The 21,498-nt window shown below is 46.5% G+C and overlaps 1 protein-coding gene across 1 annotated transcript; it reads right to left on the minus strand.

Moving 5' to 3' along the window:
- Positions 1-276: 276 nt before the first annotated feature.
- Positions 277-21,198, minus strand: SPAG8 (sperm associated antigen 8). Its single transcript, XM_063456676.1, has 7 exons — positions 21,130-21,198; positions 14,655-14,717; positions 12,120-12,294; positions 11,094-11,139; positions 1,061-1,178; positions 649-711; positions 277-567 (listed from the first exon to the last, which is right to left on the minus strand). Exons 2-7 carry the CDS (start codon positions 14,712-14,714, stop codon positions 445-447), a joined length of 585 nt encoding a protein of 194 aa, XP_063312746.1. The 5' UTR covers positions 14,715-14,717; positions 21,130-21,198; the 3' UTR covers positions 277-444.
- Positions 21,199-21,498: the final 300 nt, after the last annotated feature.

The following is a 21,498-nucleotide window of genomic DNA, read 5'->3' on the forward strand; positions in this document are numbered from 1 at the left end:
TTTTGAACCAGGAATGGCTTGCACCACCAAATTTAAGTAGTCAAATTGTTTTCTTTGTCGGAAGTAGTGAGGTGGGAAGCTCACCAAATAGTACAAAAAGCCAAGCCGTTCTAAAATGGTTTACCATGGGGGACACTCCAACCACTTCTGCAATTTAAGCTGTAGTGGTTATGGTGCTTGGAGTGTTCCTTTAATACATAAATCTAGACATAGTTTAAGTAAATGCTATTTCTTTACCAATAACCAGACCTGGAAGAAACAAGAAATGACAAGAAATCGGAGTGTAAACCTTCTTATTTTATTCATATGTACAGCAATTTCTCCAGTTCGTGAACGTTATGTTTACCATCAAAGAATCTGGTGAGGGGTTTGCACTGGACAGTGGGGTTCAGTATGACGAGAGGGGTCTTTACAATTACAAATGCTCTAAAGTTTCTGGAGCCGTCACATGTTGGGGTAGTTCTGCAGGCTATGGGGTAAAGGCTGATCCAGATATTGGGTTATCGGTGTGGAGAACATGGAGGTCTTCTTGAACGGAGTGTCCCTCATTTTTATGTCTGACACTCCCTAAAAGAGGAGAAAGAATTACACAATGGGTTCTGTAGTAGGATACCCCCCAAGACAGACGGGCAGATGGGATGTACTTACTGGGATTCTGTGGAGTTTCTCAGTCCAGAAGGTAACTGCTTGTTCGGTGCGGTAGTCGTGACTCTAGATCACATAAAATAACAGTTATTCCCAAGTATCGAAGACTCATTACAGAGATTGTATAAACTCATTCAACATTCGTCACTTGGAGAAGCAACATTTAAAAAAAAAAAAAAATACATGACAATTACTACAAGAGTGCTGATTGAACCCTAATTGCACAATGCATCAGAATGTGCAATTTGGTTATTCACAAATGGCACATCAGCAGTATATTTGAAGAATAGGAAATAAATCTGAATGGTTTTCTTGGCTAAACAGAAAACTGGTAGACTGAAACAGGAATTGCACATTTTTGGTTAAAATAAAATTGGAAAAATTCTCAACTCAGCTCTTTAACTGGTGTTTGTACCTTGTTGGAGGCGGGCGGCCTGGATGTAAAGCCATCAACTTTGTAGTCTCGCTTTGTAGTGGATTCCTTTATATTCAGATCCTCTGATGGAACATTGATGGCCTCTAAAACCCCCTGACTAAAATAAACACATTTATACACATATTCCTCTAGTTGAGGAAAGGTCAGATTTCAAATGTGAGAGAATGAAGCAATATGTAAGATGCGTCTGGTGTCCCATGAGTCAGTAGTAATGGTGCAGTGGGTGAGTGGATCTTAAGAAGGATCGCTTGGTGTCCCATGAGTCAGTAATTATAGTTACAGACCACCCTGTCCCTGGATTAGTAAAGCTCTTTTCCATTCTTCTATTTGTTCGGTATATTGTTGCTACAAGGACGCTATGTACTGTTTACAAGGACTCTATGCACTGTTACAAAATAACCTATTTTCCTTAAAACCCCTATTATGTCGGTATTCAGACCGTACAAACTCATTTCACGAACCATTACAAAAGACACATTAGTCAGTACGAACGATGGACCACCCAGCCCTTGGCATGTGCCGCCACTTAACCCCCATCACCTCTACAAGTACCGAATAACCGACCACCCTACGAGCGGAGTGTGCCTCTCATTAACAACACAAGGAGCTGCGGTCTGCGGTTAACCACCAACTAATTGACGGTCACAGGGGATCCACGTTCGTATACATTTCCCCGAAGGAAAACTGCTGAAAGACTCACGAACAGGGACCACCTAGTGTATCGGAACCTTCCGTTAATGGACGCTTCCTGGCTTGCGCCGAGGACCACAAGCACCGCACTGGACACCACAACCACCGTAGACTCTACAACCGCCGTAGCTTAACTGGAGCCTCGCCGTCTTCCGTCCACCCTGGATCAGCTTCTGTCCTCCAGGACCATGTGGGGAAGACCTCTCCTCCAGGAGAGCTCATCAGGAACAAGCTCTTAAAAGAGCTAAGTGATTCAAGCTCAGGGGAGTATGCAGAGCATAGCAATCCCCAGTGTGATTATAGCAGCTCCCTCCAATAACGAGACAAGGCTACGTGTTGAGGGTCAAACAGGATCTCATTTACTTGGCACCAAAGGGCATTCTTTTATGCAGGTTTTCCCTACATAGGACCACCCACAGGGTTTTACAGAACAACAAATAACACACTCCAAGCAGTCACACACAAAATCCTCCCCCTCTGCCTGTGATATAATTATGGTACACAATGGGTTAACATAATTATCACAAGCAGGACAAATACAGTTTTTATACATGTACTATAACTTTAAAACTACAGATACAATCTTCATAAATAATATTATTAATCAGCATACTTGAAATATGAACATACTCAAAAATCATGCAAATCCTTCCATTAGTTAAAAAGTTAGTCGGAAGTCCTTTGTGACCAACCGCAGGCACATTTTCCTGCCCAAAACAGCTCCATAGATTTGGGCTGTGCGGTCAGTCAATTTCACACTGAGAAAATGACTAAGTCCCATCGAACATGCGTTCGAATCTTCGAACGGGACTTAGTCTCTGTGCAGGAGAAGGTAAGGGTCAGCGGTGTTCGTTGAAATGTGTAGCCGATTTTAGTTCCATGGATTTGGCTACACATACCGCTGACCTCGTTCGAATGAACAAAGATGTGTTCCACGTGTTAGTTTGTCGAATGGCGGCCACTTTGACTACATCTGAAGTGCCAATTTAAAGCTGCAGAACTGCTCCAATACAATTTAAAGGGGCAGCAAGAGTCTTTTAAAATCCAATCTGCTAAAACCGTCTTTGTTACAAAACCCTTACAGACAGGCATTATGTTGTTTCTTTGCTATGATATTGCTTCGGTACTTGAATACTGTAACCAACTCACAAACGGATTACTTACACCTATTCGTTAAACGAACAACGGACCACCCGGTCCGTGGCGTGTGCCGCCACTTAACCCCGGTCACCTTTCAAACAACCGAACGACCGACCACACTGCGAGGGGAGTATGTTGCCAATTGATCGCCCAGAGAGTTGCGGTCTGCGGTTAACCGCAGGTTACTTGACGGCCTCCGGGCATTCTACCGAAAGGGTCACGAACGGGGACTACCTACAGCCTGGCGTGTGGCCTCAATTAGAATGTGGAGTTTTGCGGTTAACCGCAGGTTAAGTACCCCCTTCACGGCGGTCTACGTTCGTCTCCCAAACAACTGAAACATCCAGAGATTCGCACACAACTCTGGCCGTTACATGTTCCACGAGTTTGATGCCGAGGCCCCGCTGCCTATTAACTTACTTAAAAACATGGCCGCCATCGCAAGCTCGGTGTAACGGACCGTTTCAGCATAAAAGGGGAAAAATCCCCTTTTTGAGCGACAGGCACAGCTACTGCAGAACACCAAACTCCCGAACTGGATACAAGATAACACTCCGAACTGGAACAGCTGAACAAGAAAAGCATACAATCCGCTTACACTCCTGGCAGTCAGCTTACAATCCAACTCCCCCCAAGAACGAGACGACACTTCATTTTGAGGGTTAAACAGGAACTGAGGACTAGCTCATCCAGCCTGGCTTTTATTTCCAACTCACACATACAGGCCACACCCAGGGGGAGGCATAAAAGAACCAATGACATAGATGTTACCACATCCCCTCCCCTTAGTGTGACACATAATCCCATTATGCATACAGTTTAAAATATACTTTTACACAACTTTCCTAACTCTAAAACCATACATCACATTCACATAAAAATACATATCCAAAATCAATCCATTCAGGGGAACAACATATTAAAAAATGGCATGGATCAGACCAGGGGTTCAAAAGTTAGTAAAGTATCTTTTAAAAACCCTAGCTTTCCAGCTTCCTTCTCTGTGCTGGAGAAGTAATCCAATTACCTCCCAGCACAGAGACAGACTCCATTAACCACATGGTTACAGAAAGACATAAAAACACTTTAAAATACAGAAAGTTACTTTTTAACCATAACACACAGACATTTCCCATATCCCCAGATAGCTGGGATCTGAGCGCACAAAACTACCGAATAGCGCGCAGATCCTATTCACACAGTACAATTGCCATGGAGCTAAAGTCTTTCCCATAGTCTTTCATTATATGAATAGGCTCCATGGTATAGCTATCTGGGGTATCACATTCCCATAAAGTCTGGTCCATAGTCCAAAGGCAGCAGGCGGGCAACCAGGCTTCTCCAGTTCACAGTGGCGAAGTTGGTTTCGCCACACTCGGGACCAAAGATACGAATGGACTTTGTAACGAAGAAACCAAGCGTATGGTTTGTGAGTTTTGGGCGCTCTTCGGTTGACTATTGCACCCAGACCGGGGCTACAGAATGAATGGTGGAAGACCCGAATTGTATCTGAAAATGTTAAAGTTATATTTTTTAACCTGTTTATGTGGCAATAAAACGTGGTATTTTGGGCGCTTGGAGATAATTGTATTTTAATAGCCGTTGGATTCATTATCTCCAAGCTGGGCGGTAACAAATTCAAACGATACAATGTATTCCTATTGGTTGACCTCTTGTATTGTCCCTGTATCCCATCAGGTCCAGAGGGGGCTGTCCCTGGACCTGAGATTTTGCATAAATATCGATACCTGTGTGCCATTAAACCCAGTTCTTGCTTGACCTTCAAAACGCAGCCTCGACTCGTTTTGTGGGGAAAAGAGTATCCTAGCTGTACAATAGTTAGTGGGATTGTTCTACATTTACAGGATTCTTTTGGTCGTCTAGCTAAAGCGGCTTCTCTCTCTCTCTCTCTCTCTCTCTCTCTCTCTCTCCCTCTCTCTCTCTCTCTCTCTCCACACTGGGATCCAGACCATCCAAGCGGTCCAGCTACCAGCTAGCCTGGGGGTAACCGTAACAGTCTTTAACAGGCAATCTCTTCCAGTGGCCATAGTCTTAAACCGTGCCCGACGGTTCTTAAAGGGCCATACACAGCATTATAAAAGACAATATGCCCAAATGATTTAAGAGGGTACAATCTCCCCGGGGCCATAGTCGCAGGGGAGGAGGCAGGCAAGCAGGCCTCTCCAGGACAAAGTGGCAAAGGGCACTTCGTCACACCTACATTCTGGCGTGTGGCATCAATTAGAACGTTGATCTTGCCGTTAACCGCAGGTTAAGTACCCCCTTCCGGGCGGTCTCCGTTCGTCTCCCGAACAGCCAGGACAACCAGACTGAGAGCGGGGATTCGTGTAAATGTGTATCCGACCCACGCTCCATAAGTGTTAGGTCGAGGTCCCGCTGTCCATTGACCAGCCTCAAAACATGGCCGCCATCAGGGGTTCGCGACCAAAGTACCGAATAAGACTTTATATGGCAGAATCCCCCGTTCTCTCCGTGGGATCTGGGCGCAATTCGTATACCTGATGCGTCCAGATCTGAGCTACCGAATGAATAGTGGAATGAACTATATTCTCCCTAAAATGTCAAAGTTATGTATTTTTGTGCTGTTTTCTGGAACACAATAAATCATGGTCTTTTGGGCGCTTGGAGAAAATTAGATTGTATAACTGTTGGACTCATTATCTCCAAGCTGGGCGGGTACTAGTTTGAATGATACATTGTATTATGATTGGTTGAATCTTTGTACTGTCCCTGTATCCCATCAGGTCCATAGGGGGCTGTCCCTGGACCTGGGGACTTGCATACATTGCCATGCTTGTGTGCCATTAAAGCCAGTTCGTTTTACCCTCGATTCGTGTTGTAGGGATCCGGGAATCCTAGCTTCCGAAGATTCGAAGATTCAAACACACGTTCGAACGGGACTTTGTCATTTTGGTGTAAAATAGACCTCCATTATACGATGTGGGATATTCTACATTTACAGATTTATACCGATTGAAGCACCGTTCGACTCTCTGACTTCGGGAACCAGGACATCCAAGCGATCCAACCTCCTGCTAGATGGGAGGCAATCGTAACAATTGTGTTCGCCTTCAATTTTATTATTATTTTGTTCGGACACAGAACAAAACCCACAAACTACCAGACCACCCGTATGCTGCGTGTGCTGCTTGTTCACCTCTGTCACCCCTGTCAACACCTCATTAATACTTGTAACCGCAGCGTTCCAAGTGGTCGGTTGGGTGGTCGCCGTTCGTATGTACGAACACGTGGTGGCGGCCATCTTGAGCCGCGAACGCAGGCAGCGGTGTTTGATCAAAGAGCGCGTGGAATAAAATAGGACACTCGACCGCACGGGTAATGGGGGGGGGGATTACCCTGTAATGTTGAGTTGGAAACCCCTTGCAGGGGCTGTTGCATAAAAGGCCGTGTGTGGCCTCCAATAAACCAGTTCATCCCCAGCATTCAGTCTTGACTAATGTCTGTGGGGGAAAGCTATATCAGTACAATACCTGCTTTGGATTATCGCTATTGGGAAGCCTGCTTGGGATTATTACAGCATAACTCACTACTAGGGGGAAAAGAACATCTCTGGTGTCAAAACCAGTGTTCCTAACCGGGTGGCCACTGTGAAGGAATGTACCTTAATTCCAAGTTTCAAGCTTGTAGGGGCCATAAATGGCTAGCCTATATTTAAATTGGCTAACTTAAACTCATGTAATGCTTTATGCTTAAATTAACTATATTCAGGGCCAATACAAACCATTATCTGGGAATCTATTCATAAACAGGGCTATACATAGGACACGAGGTCACACATTTAGGCTGGAAGAAAGGAGATTTCATCTAAGGCAAAGAAAAGTAAGTACAGTAAGAGCAATAAGGATATGTAATTCTTTGCCTGAAGAGGTGGTTTTATCAGAGTCCATACAGATGTTTCAATAGCAGTTGGATAAATGCATGCAAAAACATAACATACAGGGATATAATTTCTAATTAGTGGGGTAATAGCTGCTTGATCCAAGGAGATATCTGACTGCTATTTTGGGGTCATGAAGGAATTTTTTCCTAGTTTGTTGCAAAATTGCAAGCGCTTCAGACTGGGTTTTTTTACCTTCTTTTGGATCAACAGCCAAAACATATGTGAAGCTGAACTTGATGGACACAAGTCTCTTTTCAGCTTTGTAACTATGTAACTTTGTCCTACATTAAGTTATCTTTCGACACCAGCGACACCCACCGGAATACTTCTGTAAACTGCATATCTTTTGGCATTTAGAAATATGTCTCTTGTTACATTCCTTTCCTTGAACGCAAGCACGTATCCTCTACTGTATAAAGCTGATCTCCCCCAATTAAAGCTAGAAGCAATTCTTCTGGATTCACAATTACCACCACGGGCCATGTGCCTTATTGCTTCTCCAAGCGCTTGAATTGATTTGGGTTCCCCTGAACATAATTAAAGGATAATTTATTAGTGACAAATTTGGTGCCGAAACGTGGGATCTGCTGGTTCGAAATATTCGGACACCACTGTACTGGCAAGCGTAGCAGGCAAGAAAAATCTTTTACTTTTCTACCTATATAATTTCACTCTCAGATCTACGCCCCTGTCAGACTGTCTTGGTAAGAAGCGACTTAAAAAAAATCAGATCCAAAGAACTGTTTTTAAGTGTTGTATTATATTCAGGTGGAAATTGGAATGTCTTGTGAAATAGATTTAGTAATAGGAGAATATATCTGTGGTGTGACGAAGTGCCCTTTCGGCACTTGGTCCTGGAGAGGCCTGCTTGCCAGCCTCCTCCCCTGTGACTATGACTCTTTGATGTATTTGGCTTTAAAGTCCCTATTCTACCTTCAGACAGACTATTTATGTAGGTTGCTTTAGTCACCCTGTACCCATTATAGGTGCAGGGTGTGTGCAATGTAATTGTTTATAGTGTGTGTGTGTGTGTGTGTGTGTGTGTGTACTGTGAAATGTATTGCCTGCTATGATTTGACTGTTTATAATGTTATTGAGTTTTCACAGCAAAGTTAATATTATGACCATATGGGCTAGTCCCAAGTAAAATAAAGTTTTAGACAGTTCTTCTTGCTCCCTCAAAACGTAGCCTTGTCTCGTTATTGGAGGGAGCTGTTATAATTACACTGGGGATTTTTAAAAGCTTGTTCCTGATACACTCTCCTTGGAGGAGAGGTCTTCCCCACACAGTCCTGGATGCTGGAGGTTCATACAGGGTGGAAGAAATAGATCTTTCCCAGACGGTCCTGGAGGACAGAAGCTGATCCAGGGTGGAAGGAAGACGGCGAGACTCCAGTCAAGCTACGGCGGTTTGCGGAGTCTGCGGTGGTGTCCGGTGCTTGTGGTCCTCGGCGCAAGCTAGGAAGCGGCCATTAACGGAAGGTTCCGTTACAGTGGTGGCAGCGGTGGGATGGCTTTCTAGCGTGAGGAGCAGCATCCTGGAGACACCGGAATTATTACGGAGCGATATGGAGCCAGCAAGTCCCTGGACAGCGCTCGAAGTGGAGGATCAGTTCGACTGGAGGTTACAGAGCCTCTTGGCCCTATTGGGTGAGCCAGTATCAGAGGCAACCAGGTTGGACTGCAGAGAGGGCACCAGGAAAGAGATGTGGGACGAAGCCCTGGAAGGTGTCCAGCGTTGGCGAGGTGAGCGTCTCCCCAGCGAGGAGCAGCGACTACAGGCCTGCGTGGACCTATAGATGCCTATGATGGGAGACGGCTACCCCAGTGGAGAGGGTGTATCAGCCGTTGGAGACGTCCTTCTTCCCGGCAAGAGGCTGTGTAGTAATGGAGTAGCCTTCTTTCGATCAACTGGATTCAAGTAGAGAGGGAGAGGTAGAGCTCTTAAAAGAGCTAGTGATTAGCTGAGCAGGTTCCCTTTCAACAACGAGACAAAGCTACGTTTCGAAGGGAACTGAGATTTTTAATGACAGGTACTCTCCTTTTATGCAGTGCTCCCATGCAAGGGAGACACCCACAGACAATTAGACATTAACCAATCAGACAACGGTTACATCCCACAGATTCCCTCCCCTCTGCTTGGGAGATAATTGAGTTTCTTACTGTATCTACTAAATTATCTCCAAGCTAAAACTTATACTTTTTATGCATTTTTATAACTTTCCGATTTTTCATCATACAGGAATAAAACTTATATTTTTATGAACAACACAACTTGGGGACAAACATATAAAAAATGTGTACAAATTCATTCAGGGGTTCCAGAAATATTTTTTAAAAGTCTCTTTGGACCGACCGCACGCCTGTTTGCATGCCCAAAACAGTTCCACAGATTCAGGCTGTGCGGTCAGTCTATTTCTGCCCTGAAAAATAAAGTCCCATCCGAAGGCGGCGTTCGAATAGTCGAACGCACTTCGATTTCTGTCAAAGTGAAAACGGGGTTAAGTTTCAGCGGTGGACGTTAGTTAAGTGGAGGTCTATTTTACACGAAAAAGATGACTGTGACAAACTGCTATTTGCCACTGGGCATTGGAGAGGACTTATTACTAGCCTCCTGCCCTGCGACTATGGCCCTGGAAGGTATTGCCCTTTGAGACTTGCATTTGGGCTTAATGGATCTTGGTATACTGTTTCTGGCCCTTTAACTGTGTTGTACAAAGAAAGGGTTTGTACTTTTAAACTGGCACTTCGAATGCAGTCGAAGTGCCGAAGCCGTCGAAGTGCCAAAGTCGAAGTGATCGAAGTGGCTGCCATTAGACAGTCGAACACATGGCGGCAGCCATTTTAATCCAGTCGAACGCGGTGACCTGTACCTTTCCCCTATCCTTCGACACTGCGGCTGGAGGCTAAGTCCCGTACGAAGATTCGAACACACGTTCGAACGGGACTTTGTCATTTTGGTGTAAAATAGACCTCCATTATACGATTTAACACTGCTAAAACGCAACCCCAGTTCCACTTCGACAAAAGTCGAAGTGAGTTCGACGATTCGAACGCCGCCTTCGGATGGGACTTTGTAACTTTTCAGGCAGAAATAGACCGACCGCACAGCCTGAATCTGTGGAACTGTTTTGGGCATGAAAATGAGCTTGCGGTCGGTCATAAAGGACTTCCAGCTAACTCTTTAACCCCTGGATGGAATTAGCTGAATTTTGGATATGTTTGTAAGTAAAGTATACTGATTATTAATATGTGTTTTTTTTATGAAGATTGGATGTATAGTTTTGGAGTTATAAAAATGTATGTTTAAATTGTACGTTATAATTGGGTTACCTCTCAGGCTAAGGGGAGGGAATCTGTGGGATGTAACCATTGTGTGATTGGGTAATGTTTAATTGGATGTGGCATGTTTTGGGGTCCCTGTGATATGTTTTTTATAAAACTGTATTCCTCTGCCTGTGATAATGAGATTACCCATTGTGTTCAGTAATCATATCACAGGCAGAGGGGAGGATTTTGTGTGGGAGTGTCTGTGTGTATTGTACATATTGATTGGTTGTTCTGTAAAACCCTGTGGGCAGTACTATGTTTGTGGATTGGGAATAAAAGAGACTGTATGTGCCAGTACAGTCTGTTCTGCTTGACCTCAAAACGAAGTGTCGTCTCGTTATTGGGGGAATTGGATTGTATGCTGATTGCCAGGAGTGTAAGCTGATTGTATGCTTTTCCTGTTCAGCTGTTTACAGCATTCAGATGCTTGAGAGCATTCGTATGCTTCTCCGGTTTGGTGGTTGTGGTGTCTGCTGCAGTGCTTAGAGTCCTCAGGAAGCGCTAGGAGCATCCATTAACGGAGGTACCCAGTCGGGGTGCCCGTCGATCCGTTATAACGACCAAACACTGCTGTATGCGTTTGTGGCTAAAGATGGCCGCCGCCACGTGTTCGTCCATACGAACAACGGCCACCCAGTCGACCGCTCAAACTGCATGAGCAGTGCACGCCTCCCCTGGGTGGTCTGGCTGTTTGTTCGGTATACGAACCAGATGGGTCTCAGATGTTCGGTGGATTCAATATACCGAACCACCCAGTGTAGCAAATAAGCAGAAATTAAATGTATGACAATCCAGGGACATGATGATCTGTCACAAGTGGATTCTAACTAGTGATGCTGCAGTGGGTGAGTGGATCCTCGGATGGATCGCCTAGTGTCCTATGAGTCAGTAGTGAGATTGAAAATTTAAGAATAAAGCATTTCATTTTACCTGAACTTCTGAAAAAGGTATTTTTGGAGCATTTCTTCTCTTGGACCTGAGGATATAGACAGGATTAGATAAATAAAGGTAAAAAGACTAAATAAAACCACTAACCAGCCCTGCATTACCCGGCAGGGGAGAATCTCCCCCCCGAGAAGTGCCAGCCCTGCAATGTGCCTGCGGACTGGGGAGGGAAGAGTTCTCCCTCCCCGGTCCGCAGGCACCATACTGGCAGCCAGCAGGGGAGGGAGGGAGAGAGGACCCGGGAGCTCAGCCTGCAGCTCCTCCGGGTCCTTCTCTCGCGAGCATGGAGCGTTGCCGCGGTTACCACGGCAACGCTCCAAATCTCGCGAGAGTGAACTCTAGCCCTGGAGCTACGGGCTAGAGTTCACTCCTACCACTGGAACCACCAGGGATTCCCCACCGGACCACCAGGGATCCAGAAATGTCCCCCCTTATCCCAGTAAAGGTAAGAAGGGGGGGGGCATAAATATATTCAATTTCATAAATTCTTTTTTTTTTATTCAAACCCCCACACACACACTGCCCCCCATACACACACACACATTGCCCCACACATTCACACACTACATCCCCCCCCCACAAACACACACACACTGCACCCCTCACATTACACCACTCCTATGCCCTACTACAGCCCCATATCCCAGCAGATCACAGGTAAGTTGTCAAACTGTTCTTAAACGGTTTGACTTAATCTTGGAGAGGGTCCTGGCACTCCTGGCACCATAACCACTACACAGAGCAATAGTGGTCATTCTGCATGCATTATTTCTTTAAATAATATAAAAGTGCCCCTTCCAAGATCAGTCTCTGGATCCACCACTCCCTCAAGGTATTCATGGTTACAGAGTAAAAGATTCACCCCAGACATTGTTCATGTTGAATTTATGGGTTACCAGTGTGGCTGCAACGACGGTTCCAAAAGCTCTGAAGCATCATTACCACGACAATAACACTAAGCTACAAGACTGACATCGGTTACAATTGAGAACCATTAAATTCAGCAATTACCCATGAGCCTCATGTGATGTGTGCTTGGTGCCCTGTAGGAGTCTTTGTTGGTTGTAGAGTCTGCAATGTGAGCCTCCAGTAACGTGCTGATAATCCCCCGATGTCCGTGTCTGAAAACATGCCCATCTGACAGTTTGGCTCCTGGAGGTGAGCTATCCAGGGAGGCGGTAGCTCTCTGCAACAGATTATTGTGTTACCTTCACCTATTACATGCCTACAAAACAAGGATTTAACAAAGCGCAAGAAGGGAGAACTTCTAGGAACGGACATAGAATGAAGAAGGGTTCTAGAATGGGGAGGGAGCAATAAGATGGAAGGGGAGAAGCAATAACAGGGAGAGGGAAGTAGAAGAGGAGGGGAGCGATAACAGGGAGAGGGAGGTAGAAGAGGAGGGGAGCGATAACAGGGAGAGGGAGGTAGAAGAGGAGGGGAGCGATAACAGGGTGAGGGAGGTAGAAGGGGAGCGATTAGTGTCTCCCCTTGATGCACTAAGCTGCTGCTGGGGAGGGGTGTTCACCGATTCCTCTCCCTGGAACACTTTCAGCCGCTGGGGAGGGGAGGTAACAGGCTCCTCTCCCTGACAATCTCTCTGCTGGTAGCTGGTATGTCGCTCCAGATTGATTCCTCCATTAGTACTGTTGCCTTTCCTGGTACTTGCTCCTCTGTGGATCTGGATCCCACCGCTACCAATGTAGCGGAGAGCTGATTTCTCACAGCTTAACTCCACCCGTATATCCAGAGGATGCAGGAACAAGTAATAAATCCAACAGGGTAACCAGCACAATCAGCAATATAATCCAAGGATATCCCATCACCTTTCCCAATCACTGGACGACACACAGTATCAGGAGTAGAACTGAGGTTTATTTACACCATGCCTGCTTTTTTGAGATTCTCCCATGCAAGGGAGGGACTCACCATAATTAGTACAGTAGCCAATCCCATAGACGTAACCTCCCACACATCTCCTCCCCTTGGCTTAACAGATGATACAATTATACTGTACATATTTTTCCCCACTTTCTGGATGTACCCCAAATATGTATGCTATACCTTTAAATATGGTACCCCCTGGTAACCCTGATCTGGGTGAGAAACATATCCAAAAATCACCCAGATCAGACCAGGGGTTCGGGAGTTATAAGAAGATAAAGTTTTGACTGACCGCATGGAAAAAGATGCCCAAAATAGTTCCATAAAATCTGGCCCTGCGGTCGGTCTCTGTTCGTGCCCCAAAACTCCCGAAATGCTATATCACACATAATGGGTCGGTAACCGGATGAATCCCCTAGTTCGTGGGATTCATCCTACCGAACGACGGGCCGTTCGTGGGTTTCTTTTGGTACTTTCTGCCGTCCTGGAGGTCTTAGCGGTGTTTGGCTAGTCGAGTGTCCGTTTTGAGTTCCAGACACTCGACGACCAAACACCGCTGTTCTGGAGTTTAAGATGGCCGCCGCCACGTGTTTGTTTCCCGAATGGCGGCCACCCAGAGGACAAAACCCACATTACATGAATTGCCAATTACCACTTTGCAACATTGTTGCAAACAGTAATTGGAGGCACACTTATTCCTGGGTGGTCTGGTTGTTTGGTAGTTTCACTCCATATAATGAATGGAGTGATTCTACCGAACAATCAGTCGAATGCTGCATACACAGAAACATACATACTATAAAAGACATCCTTACTGCAATCTGCTGCAAAGTCTTAAAGGGGTATTGTTCCCAAAAAGTCATAGAAGGTCCCTGGCTGGTTCTTAAAGGGCCAGTAAGGTCATACACAACCCATTATGTCCAGTCAATGGGTTTAAAGGGTCCCATCTTCCCGGGACCATAATCACTGGGCAGGAGGCGAGTAAGCAGTCCCCTCCAGGAAACTGGGGCAGACCCTGGTACAGGGTCCAGTCCGCTACATATATATATCCTCGGAACCGGGGGATCTGGGTGAACCACACATATCCAATATGAAAAATAATTACTGTTAAATGTGTCCCCTGTTCTGTAGTTTAAAACAACTGAACGATGTCTTTGTGCACCAAATACCGGCGAGATGGCACCGTGTAGAAAAGTCACAACAGTGTCTGTGAGTTAAAATGGCCGCCATCCATTGTTCTCACCATGTGCCTCTGATACATGAAATGGTGGCCACCCAGTAACTCCACAGTTTGTCTGTTAGTCTAGCCAGCCGAACCAACAGATGAAACACATGGGGAACAGTGCAACAAACGAAGGGAATCACAAAAAATAGGGACAATAGTCATATTTGTGCACAAATAGTGTTTTCAAATGCCATATATCCCAGGGCCCAGAAGGTAGGAGACGGGCAAGCAGCCCCCTCCAAGAACACGTGGCAAGGTCTGTTCCCCCACACAGTCGATCCGTTAGAGTCCCCTATCCCCTGAGGATTTCTCCAGTACCAGCTAGGAAGCAAACCTTGGCAGAGCTACACAGTTGGGTACAGGGAGGATTGGGAAAAGCGTGAAAAAACAAAGAGCGAATTGGTGTCTGTGTAGAGGGAGGGAAGGGGGCAGTTTACCTCTTCCACCCAGTTGTGCAATAGGCAGGGGCTAAGACTTGCAGCTTTTTCATCCGCCATTATCTAGTGGTTGGGGGAAATGTGATAAAATAAGAAAGTATCACACCCCCTCCTTCTATACTATATCCCCCATACACCCCCTCCTTCTATACTATATCCTCCCATACACCCCCTCCTTCTATACTATATCCCCCATACACCCCCTCCTTCTATACTATATCCCCCCATACACCCCCTCCTTCTATACTATATCCTCCCATACACCCCCTCCTTCTATACTATATCCTCCCATACACCCCCTCCTTCTATACTATATCCTCCCATACACCCCCTCCTTCTATACTATATCCCCCATACACCCCCTCCTTCTATACTATATCCCCCATACACCCCCTCCTTCTATACTATATCCCCCATACACCCCCTCCTTCTATACTATATCCCCCATACACCCCCTCCTTCTATACTATATCCCCCATACACCCCCTCCTTCTATACTATATCCTCCCATACACCCCCTCCTTCTATACTATATCCTCCCATACACCCCCTCCTTCTATACTATATCCTCCCATACACCCCCTCCTTCTATACTATATCCTCCCATACACCCCCTCCTTCTATACTATATCCCCCATACACCCCCTCCTTCTATACTATATCCTCCCATACACCCCCTCCTTCTATACTATATCCCCCCATACACCCCCTCCTTCTATACTATATCCCCCATACACCCCTCCTTCTATACTATATCCCCCCATACACCCCCTCCTTCTATACTATATCCTCCCATACACCCCCTCCTTCTATACTATATCCTCCCATACACCCCCTCCTTCTATACTATATCCCCCCATACACCCCCTCCTTCTATACTATATCCCCCCATACACCCCCTCCTTCTATACTATATCCTCCCATACACCCCCTCCTTCTATACTATATCCTCCCATACACCCCCTCCTTCTATACTATATCCTCCCATACACCCCCTCCTTCTATACTATATCCCCCCATACACCCCCTCCTTCTATACTATATCCCCCCATACACCCCCTCCTTCTATACTATATCCTCCCATACACCCCCTCCTTCTATACTATATCCCCCCATACACCCCCTCCTTCTATACTATATCCCCCCATACACCCCCTCCTTCTATACTATATCCCCCATACACCCCCTCCTTCTATACTATATCCCCCCATACACCCCCTCCTTCTATACTATATCCCCCATACACCCCCTCCTTCTATACTATATCCTCCCATACACCCCCTCCTTCTATACTATATCCTCCCATACACCCCCTCCTTCTATACTATATCCCCCCATACACCCCCTCCTTCTATACTATATCCCCCCATACACCCCCTCCTTCTATACTATATCCCCCATACACCCCCTCCTTCTATACTATATCCCCCCATACACCCCCTCCTTCTATACTATATCCCCCCATACACCCCCTCCTTCTATACTATATCCCCCATACACCCCCTCCTTCTATACTATATCCCTCCATACACCCCCTCCTTCTATACTATATCCCCCATACACCCCCTCCTTCTATACTATATCCCTCCATACACCCCCTCCTTCTATACTATATCCCCCCATACACCCCCTCCTTCTATACTATATCCCCCATACACCCCCTCCTTCTATACTATATCCTCCCATACACCCCCTCCTTCTATACTATATCCCCCATACACCCCCTCCTTCTATACTATATCCCCCCATACACCCCCTCCTTCTATACTATATCCCCCCATACACCCCCTCCTTCTATACTATATCCTCCCATACACCCCCTCCTTCTATACTATATCCCCCATACACCCCCTCCTTCTATACTATATCCTCCATACACCCCCTCCTTCTATACTATATCCCCCCATACACCCCCTCCTTCTATACTATATCCCCCCATACACCCCCTCCTTCTATACTATATCCTCCCATACACCCCCTCCTTCTATACTATATCCCCCCATACACCCCCTCCTTCTATACTATATCCTCCCATACACCCCCTCCTTCTATACTATATCCCCCATACACCCCCTCCTTCTATACTATATCCCCCATACACCCCCTCCTTCTATACTATATCCCCCATACACCCCCTCCTTCTATACTATATCCCCCATACACCCCCTCCTTCTATACTATATCCCCCCATACACCCCCTCCTTCTATACTATATCCCCCATACACCCCCTCCTTCTATACTATATCCCCCCATACACCCCCTCCTTCTATACTATATCCCCCATACACCCCCTCCTTCTATACTATATCCTCCCATACACCCCCTCCTTCTATACTATATCCTCCCATACACCCCCTCCTTCTATACTATATCCTCCCATACACCCCCTCCTTCTATACTATATCCCCCATACACCCCCTCCTTCTATACTATATCCCCCCATACACCCCCTCCTTCTATACTATATCCTCCCATACACCCCCTCCTTCTATACTATATCCCCCATACACCCCCTCCTTCTATACTATATCCCCCATACACCCCCTCCTTCTATACTATATCCCCCCATACACCCCCTCCTTCTATACTATATCCCCCCATACACCCCCTCCTTCTATACTATATCCCCCATACACCCCCTCCTTCTATACTATATCCCCCCATACACCCCCTCCTTCTATACTATATCCCCCCATACACCCCCTCCTTCTATACTATATCCCCATACACCCCCTCCTTCTATACTATATCCTCCCATACACCCCCTCCTTCTATACTATATCCTCCCATACACCCCCTCCTTCTATACTATATCCTCCCATACACCCCCTCCTTCTATACTATATCCCCATACACCCCCTCCTTCTATACTATATCCCCCCATACACCCCCTCCTTCTATACTATATCCTCCCATACACCCCCTCCTTCTATACTATATCCCCCATACACCCCCTCCTTCTATACTATATCCCCCATACACCCCCTCCTTCTATACTATATCCCCCATACACCCCCTCCTTCTATACTATATCCCCCATACACCCCCTCCTTCTATACTATATCCCCCATACACCCCCTCCTTCTATACTATATCCCCCCATACACCCCCTCCTTCTATACTATATCCCCCCATACACCCCCTCCTTCTATACTATATCCCCCCATACACCCCCTCCTTCTATACTATATCCCCCATACACCCCCTCCTTCTATACTATATCCCCCATACACCCCCTCCTTCTATACTATATCCCCCATACACCCCCTCCTTCTATACTATATTCCCCCATACACCCCCTCCTTCTATACTATATCCCCCATACACCCCCTCCTTCTATACTATATCCCCCCATACACCCCCTCCTTCTATACTATATCCTCCCATACACCCCCTCCTTCTATACTATATCCTCCCATACACCCCCTCCTTCTATACTATATCCCCCATACACCCCCTCCTTCTATACTATATCCCCCATACACCCCCTCCTTCTATACTATATCCTCCCATACACCCCCTCCTTCTATACTATATCCTCCCATACACCCCCTCCTTCTATACTATATCCCCCATACACCCCCTCCTTCTATACTATATCCTCCCATACACCCCCTCCTTCTATACTATATCCCCCCATACACCCCCTCCTTCTATACTATATCCCCCATACACCCCCTCCTTCTATACTATATCCCCCATACACCCCCTCCTTCTATACTATATCCCCCCATACACCCCCTCCCTTCTATACTATATCCTCCCATACACCCCCTCCTTCTATACTATATCCCCCCATACACCCCCTCCTTCTATACTATATCCCCCATACACACCCTCCTTCTATACTATATCCTCCCATACACCCCCTCCTTCTATACTATATCCCCCCATACACCCCTCCTTCTATACTTATCCCCCATACACCCCCTCCTTCTATACTATATCCTCCCATACACCCCCTCCTTCTATACTATATCCCCCATACACCCCCTCCTTCTATACTATATCCCCATACACCCCCTCCTTCTATACTATAACCTCCCATACACCCCCTCCTCTATACTATATCCCCCCATACACCCCCTCCTTCTATACTATATCCTCCCCATACACCCCCTCCTTCTATACTATATCCCCCATACCCCCCTCCTTCTATACTATATCCCCCATACACCCCCTCCTTCTATACTATATCCTCCATACACCCCCTCCTTCTATACTATATCCCCCCATACACCCCCTCCTTCTATACTATATCCCCCATACACCCCCTCCTTCTATACTATATCCTCCCATACACCCCCTCCTTCTATACTATATCCCCCATACACCCCCTCCTTCTATACTATATCCCCCCATACACCCCCTCCTTCTATACTATATCCCCCATACACCCCCTCCTTCTATACTATATCCCCCCATACACCCCCTCCTTCTATACTATATCCCCCCATACACCCCTCCTTCTATACTATATCCCCCCATACACCCCCTCCTTCTATACTATATCCTCCCATACACCCCCTCCTTCTATACTATATCCCCCATACCCCCTCCTTCTATACTATATCCCCCATACACCCCCTCCTTCTATACTATATCCCCCATACACCCCTCCTTCTATACTATATCCTCCCATACACCCCCTCCTTCTATACTATATCCTCCCATACACCCCCTCCTTCTATACTATATCCTCCCATACACCCCCTCCTTCTATACTATATCCTCCCATACACCCCCTCCTTCTATACTATATCCCCCCATACACCCCCTCCTTCTATACTATATCCCCCCATACACCCCCTCCTTCTATACTATATCCTCCCATACACCCCCTCCTTCTATACTATATCCCCCCATACACCCCCTCCTTCTATACTATATCCCCCCATACACCCCCTCCTTCTATACTATATCCTCCCATACACCCCCTCCTTCTATACTATATCCTCCCATACACCCCCTCCTTCTATACTATATCCCCCCATACACCCCCTCCTTCTATACTATATCCCCCCATACACCCCCTCCTTCTATACTATATCCCCCATACACCCCCTCCTTCTATACTATATCCTCCCATACACCCCCTCCTTCTATACTATATCCCCCATACACCCCCTCCTTCTATACTATATCCCCCCATACACCCCCTCCTTCTATACTATATCCCCCCATACACCCCCTCCTTCTATACTATATCCCCCATACACCCCCTCCTTCTATACTATATCCCCCCATACACCCCCTCCTTCTATACTATATCCTCCCATACACCCCCTCCTTCTATACTATATCCTCCCATACACCCCCTCCTTCTATACTATATCCCCCCATACACCCCCCACCCTTCTATACTATATCCTCCCATACACCCCCTCCTTCTATACTATATCCTCCCATACACCCCCTCCTTCTATACTATATCCTCCCATACACCCCCTCCTTCTATACTATATCCTCCCATACACCCCCTCCTTCTATACTATATCCCCCCATACACCCCCTCCTTCTATACTATATCCCCCCATACACCCCCTCCTTCTATACTATATCCCCCATACACCCCCTCCTTCTATACTATATCCCCCATACACCCCCTCCTTCTATACTATATCCTCCCATACACCCCCTCCTTCTATACTATATCCTCCCATACACCCCCTCCTTCTATACTATATCCCCCATACACCCCCTCCTTCTATACTATATCCCCCCATACACCCCCTCCTTCTATACTATATCCCCCCATACACCCCCTCCTTCTATACTATATCCCCCATACACCCCCTCCTTCTATACTATATCCCCCATACACCCCCTCCTTCTATACTATATCCCCCCATACACCCCCTCCTTCTATACTATATCCTCCCATACACCCCCTCCTTCTATACTATATCCTCCCATACACCCCCTCCTTCTATACTATATCCCCCATACACCCCCTCCTTCTATACTATATCCCCCCATACACCCCCTCCTTCTATACTATATCCCCCCATACACCCCCTCCTTCTATACTATATCCCCCATACACCCCCTCCTTCTATACTATATCCCCCCATACACCCCCTCCTTCTATACTATATCCCCCCATACACCCCCTCCTTCTATACTATATCCCCCCATACACCCCCTCCTTCTATACTATATCCCCCCATACACCCCCTCCTTCTATACTATATCCCCCATACACCCCCTCCTTCTATACTATATCCCCCATACACCCCCTCCTTCTATACTATATCCTCCCATACACCCCCTCCTTCTATACTATATCCCCCATACACCCCCTCCTTCTATACTATATCCCCCCATACACCCCCTCCTTCTATACTATATCCTCCCATACACCCCCTCCTTCTATACTATATCCCCCCATACACCCCCTCCTTCTATACTATATCCTCCCATACACCCCCTCCTTCTATACTATATCCCCCATACACCCCCTCCCCCCCGTACCCCGATATTGGGAGCCCCCGGAGTCTCCTCTCTCTGTCTCTGTCTCGGTTGCTATGGAGTCAGTGAGTATCCAGGGGGCGGAGCTTTATACCGGAAGTTACGTAACAGCTCACAGAGCATCAACTTTAATATCCCCAGGTGGGGGCAGTTATAGGGTTAATATCCCCAGGTGGGGGCAGTTATAGGGTTAATATCCCCAGGTGGGGGCAGTTATAGGGTTAATATCCCCAGGTGGGGGCAGTTATAGGGTTAATATCCCCAGGGGGGGCAGTTATAGGGTTAATATCCCCAGGTGGAGGCAGTTATAGGGTTAATATCCCCAGGTGGGGGCAGTTATAGGGTTAATATCCCCAGGTGGGGGCAGTTATA

This window comes from Pelobates fuscus, chromosome 5 (assembly GCF_036172605.1).
Source record: "Pelobates fuscus isolate aPelFus1 chromosome 5, aPelFus1.pri, whole genome shotgun sequence".
Taxonomy (NCBI): domain Eukaryota; kingdom Metazoa; phylum Chordata; class Amphibia; order Anura; family Pelobatidae; genus Pelobates; species Pelobates fuscus.

Coding starts and splice junctions, on each gene's coding strand:
- SPAG8 (XM_063456676.1), bottom strand. CDS start 14,714: ATGGCGGATGAAAAAGCTGCAAGTCTTAGCCCCTGCCTATTGCACAAC. Junction 1,179..11,093: donor TACCTTTTTCAGAAGTTCAG/GTAAAATGAAAT, acceptor TGTTTATTTTAG/TCAGGGGGTTTTAGAGGCCA. Junction 568..648: donor AGAAACTCCACAGAATCCCA/GTAAGTACATCC, acceptor CTCCTCTTTTAG/GGAGTGTCAGACATAAAAAT.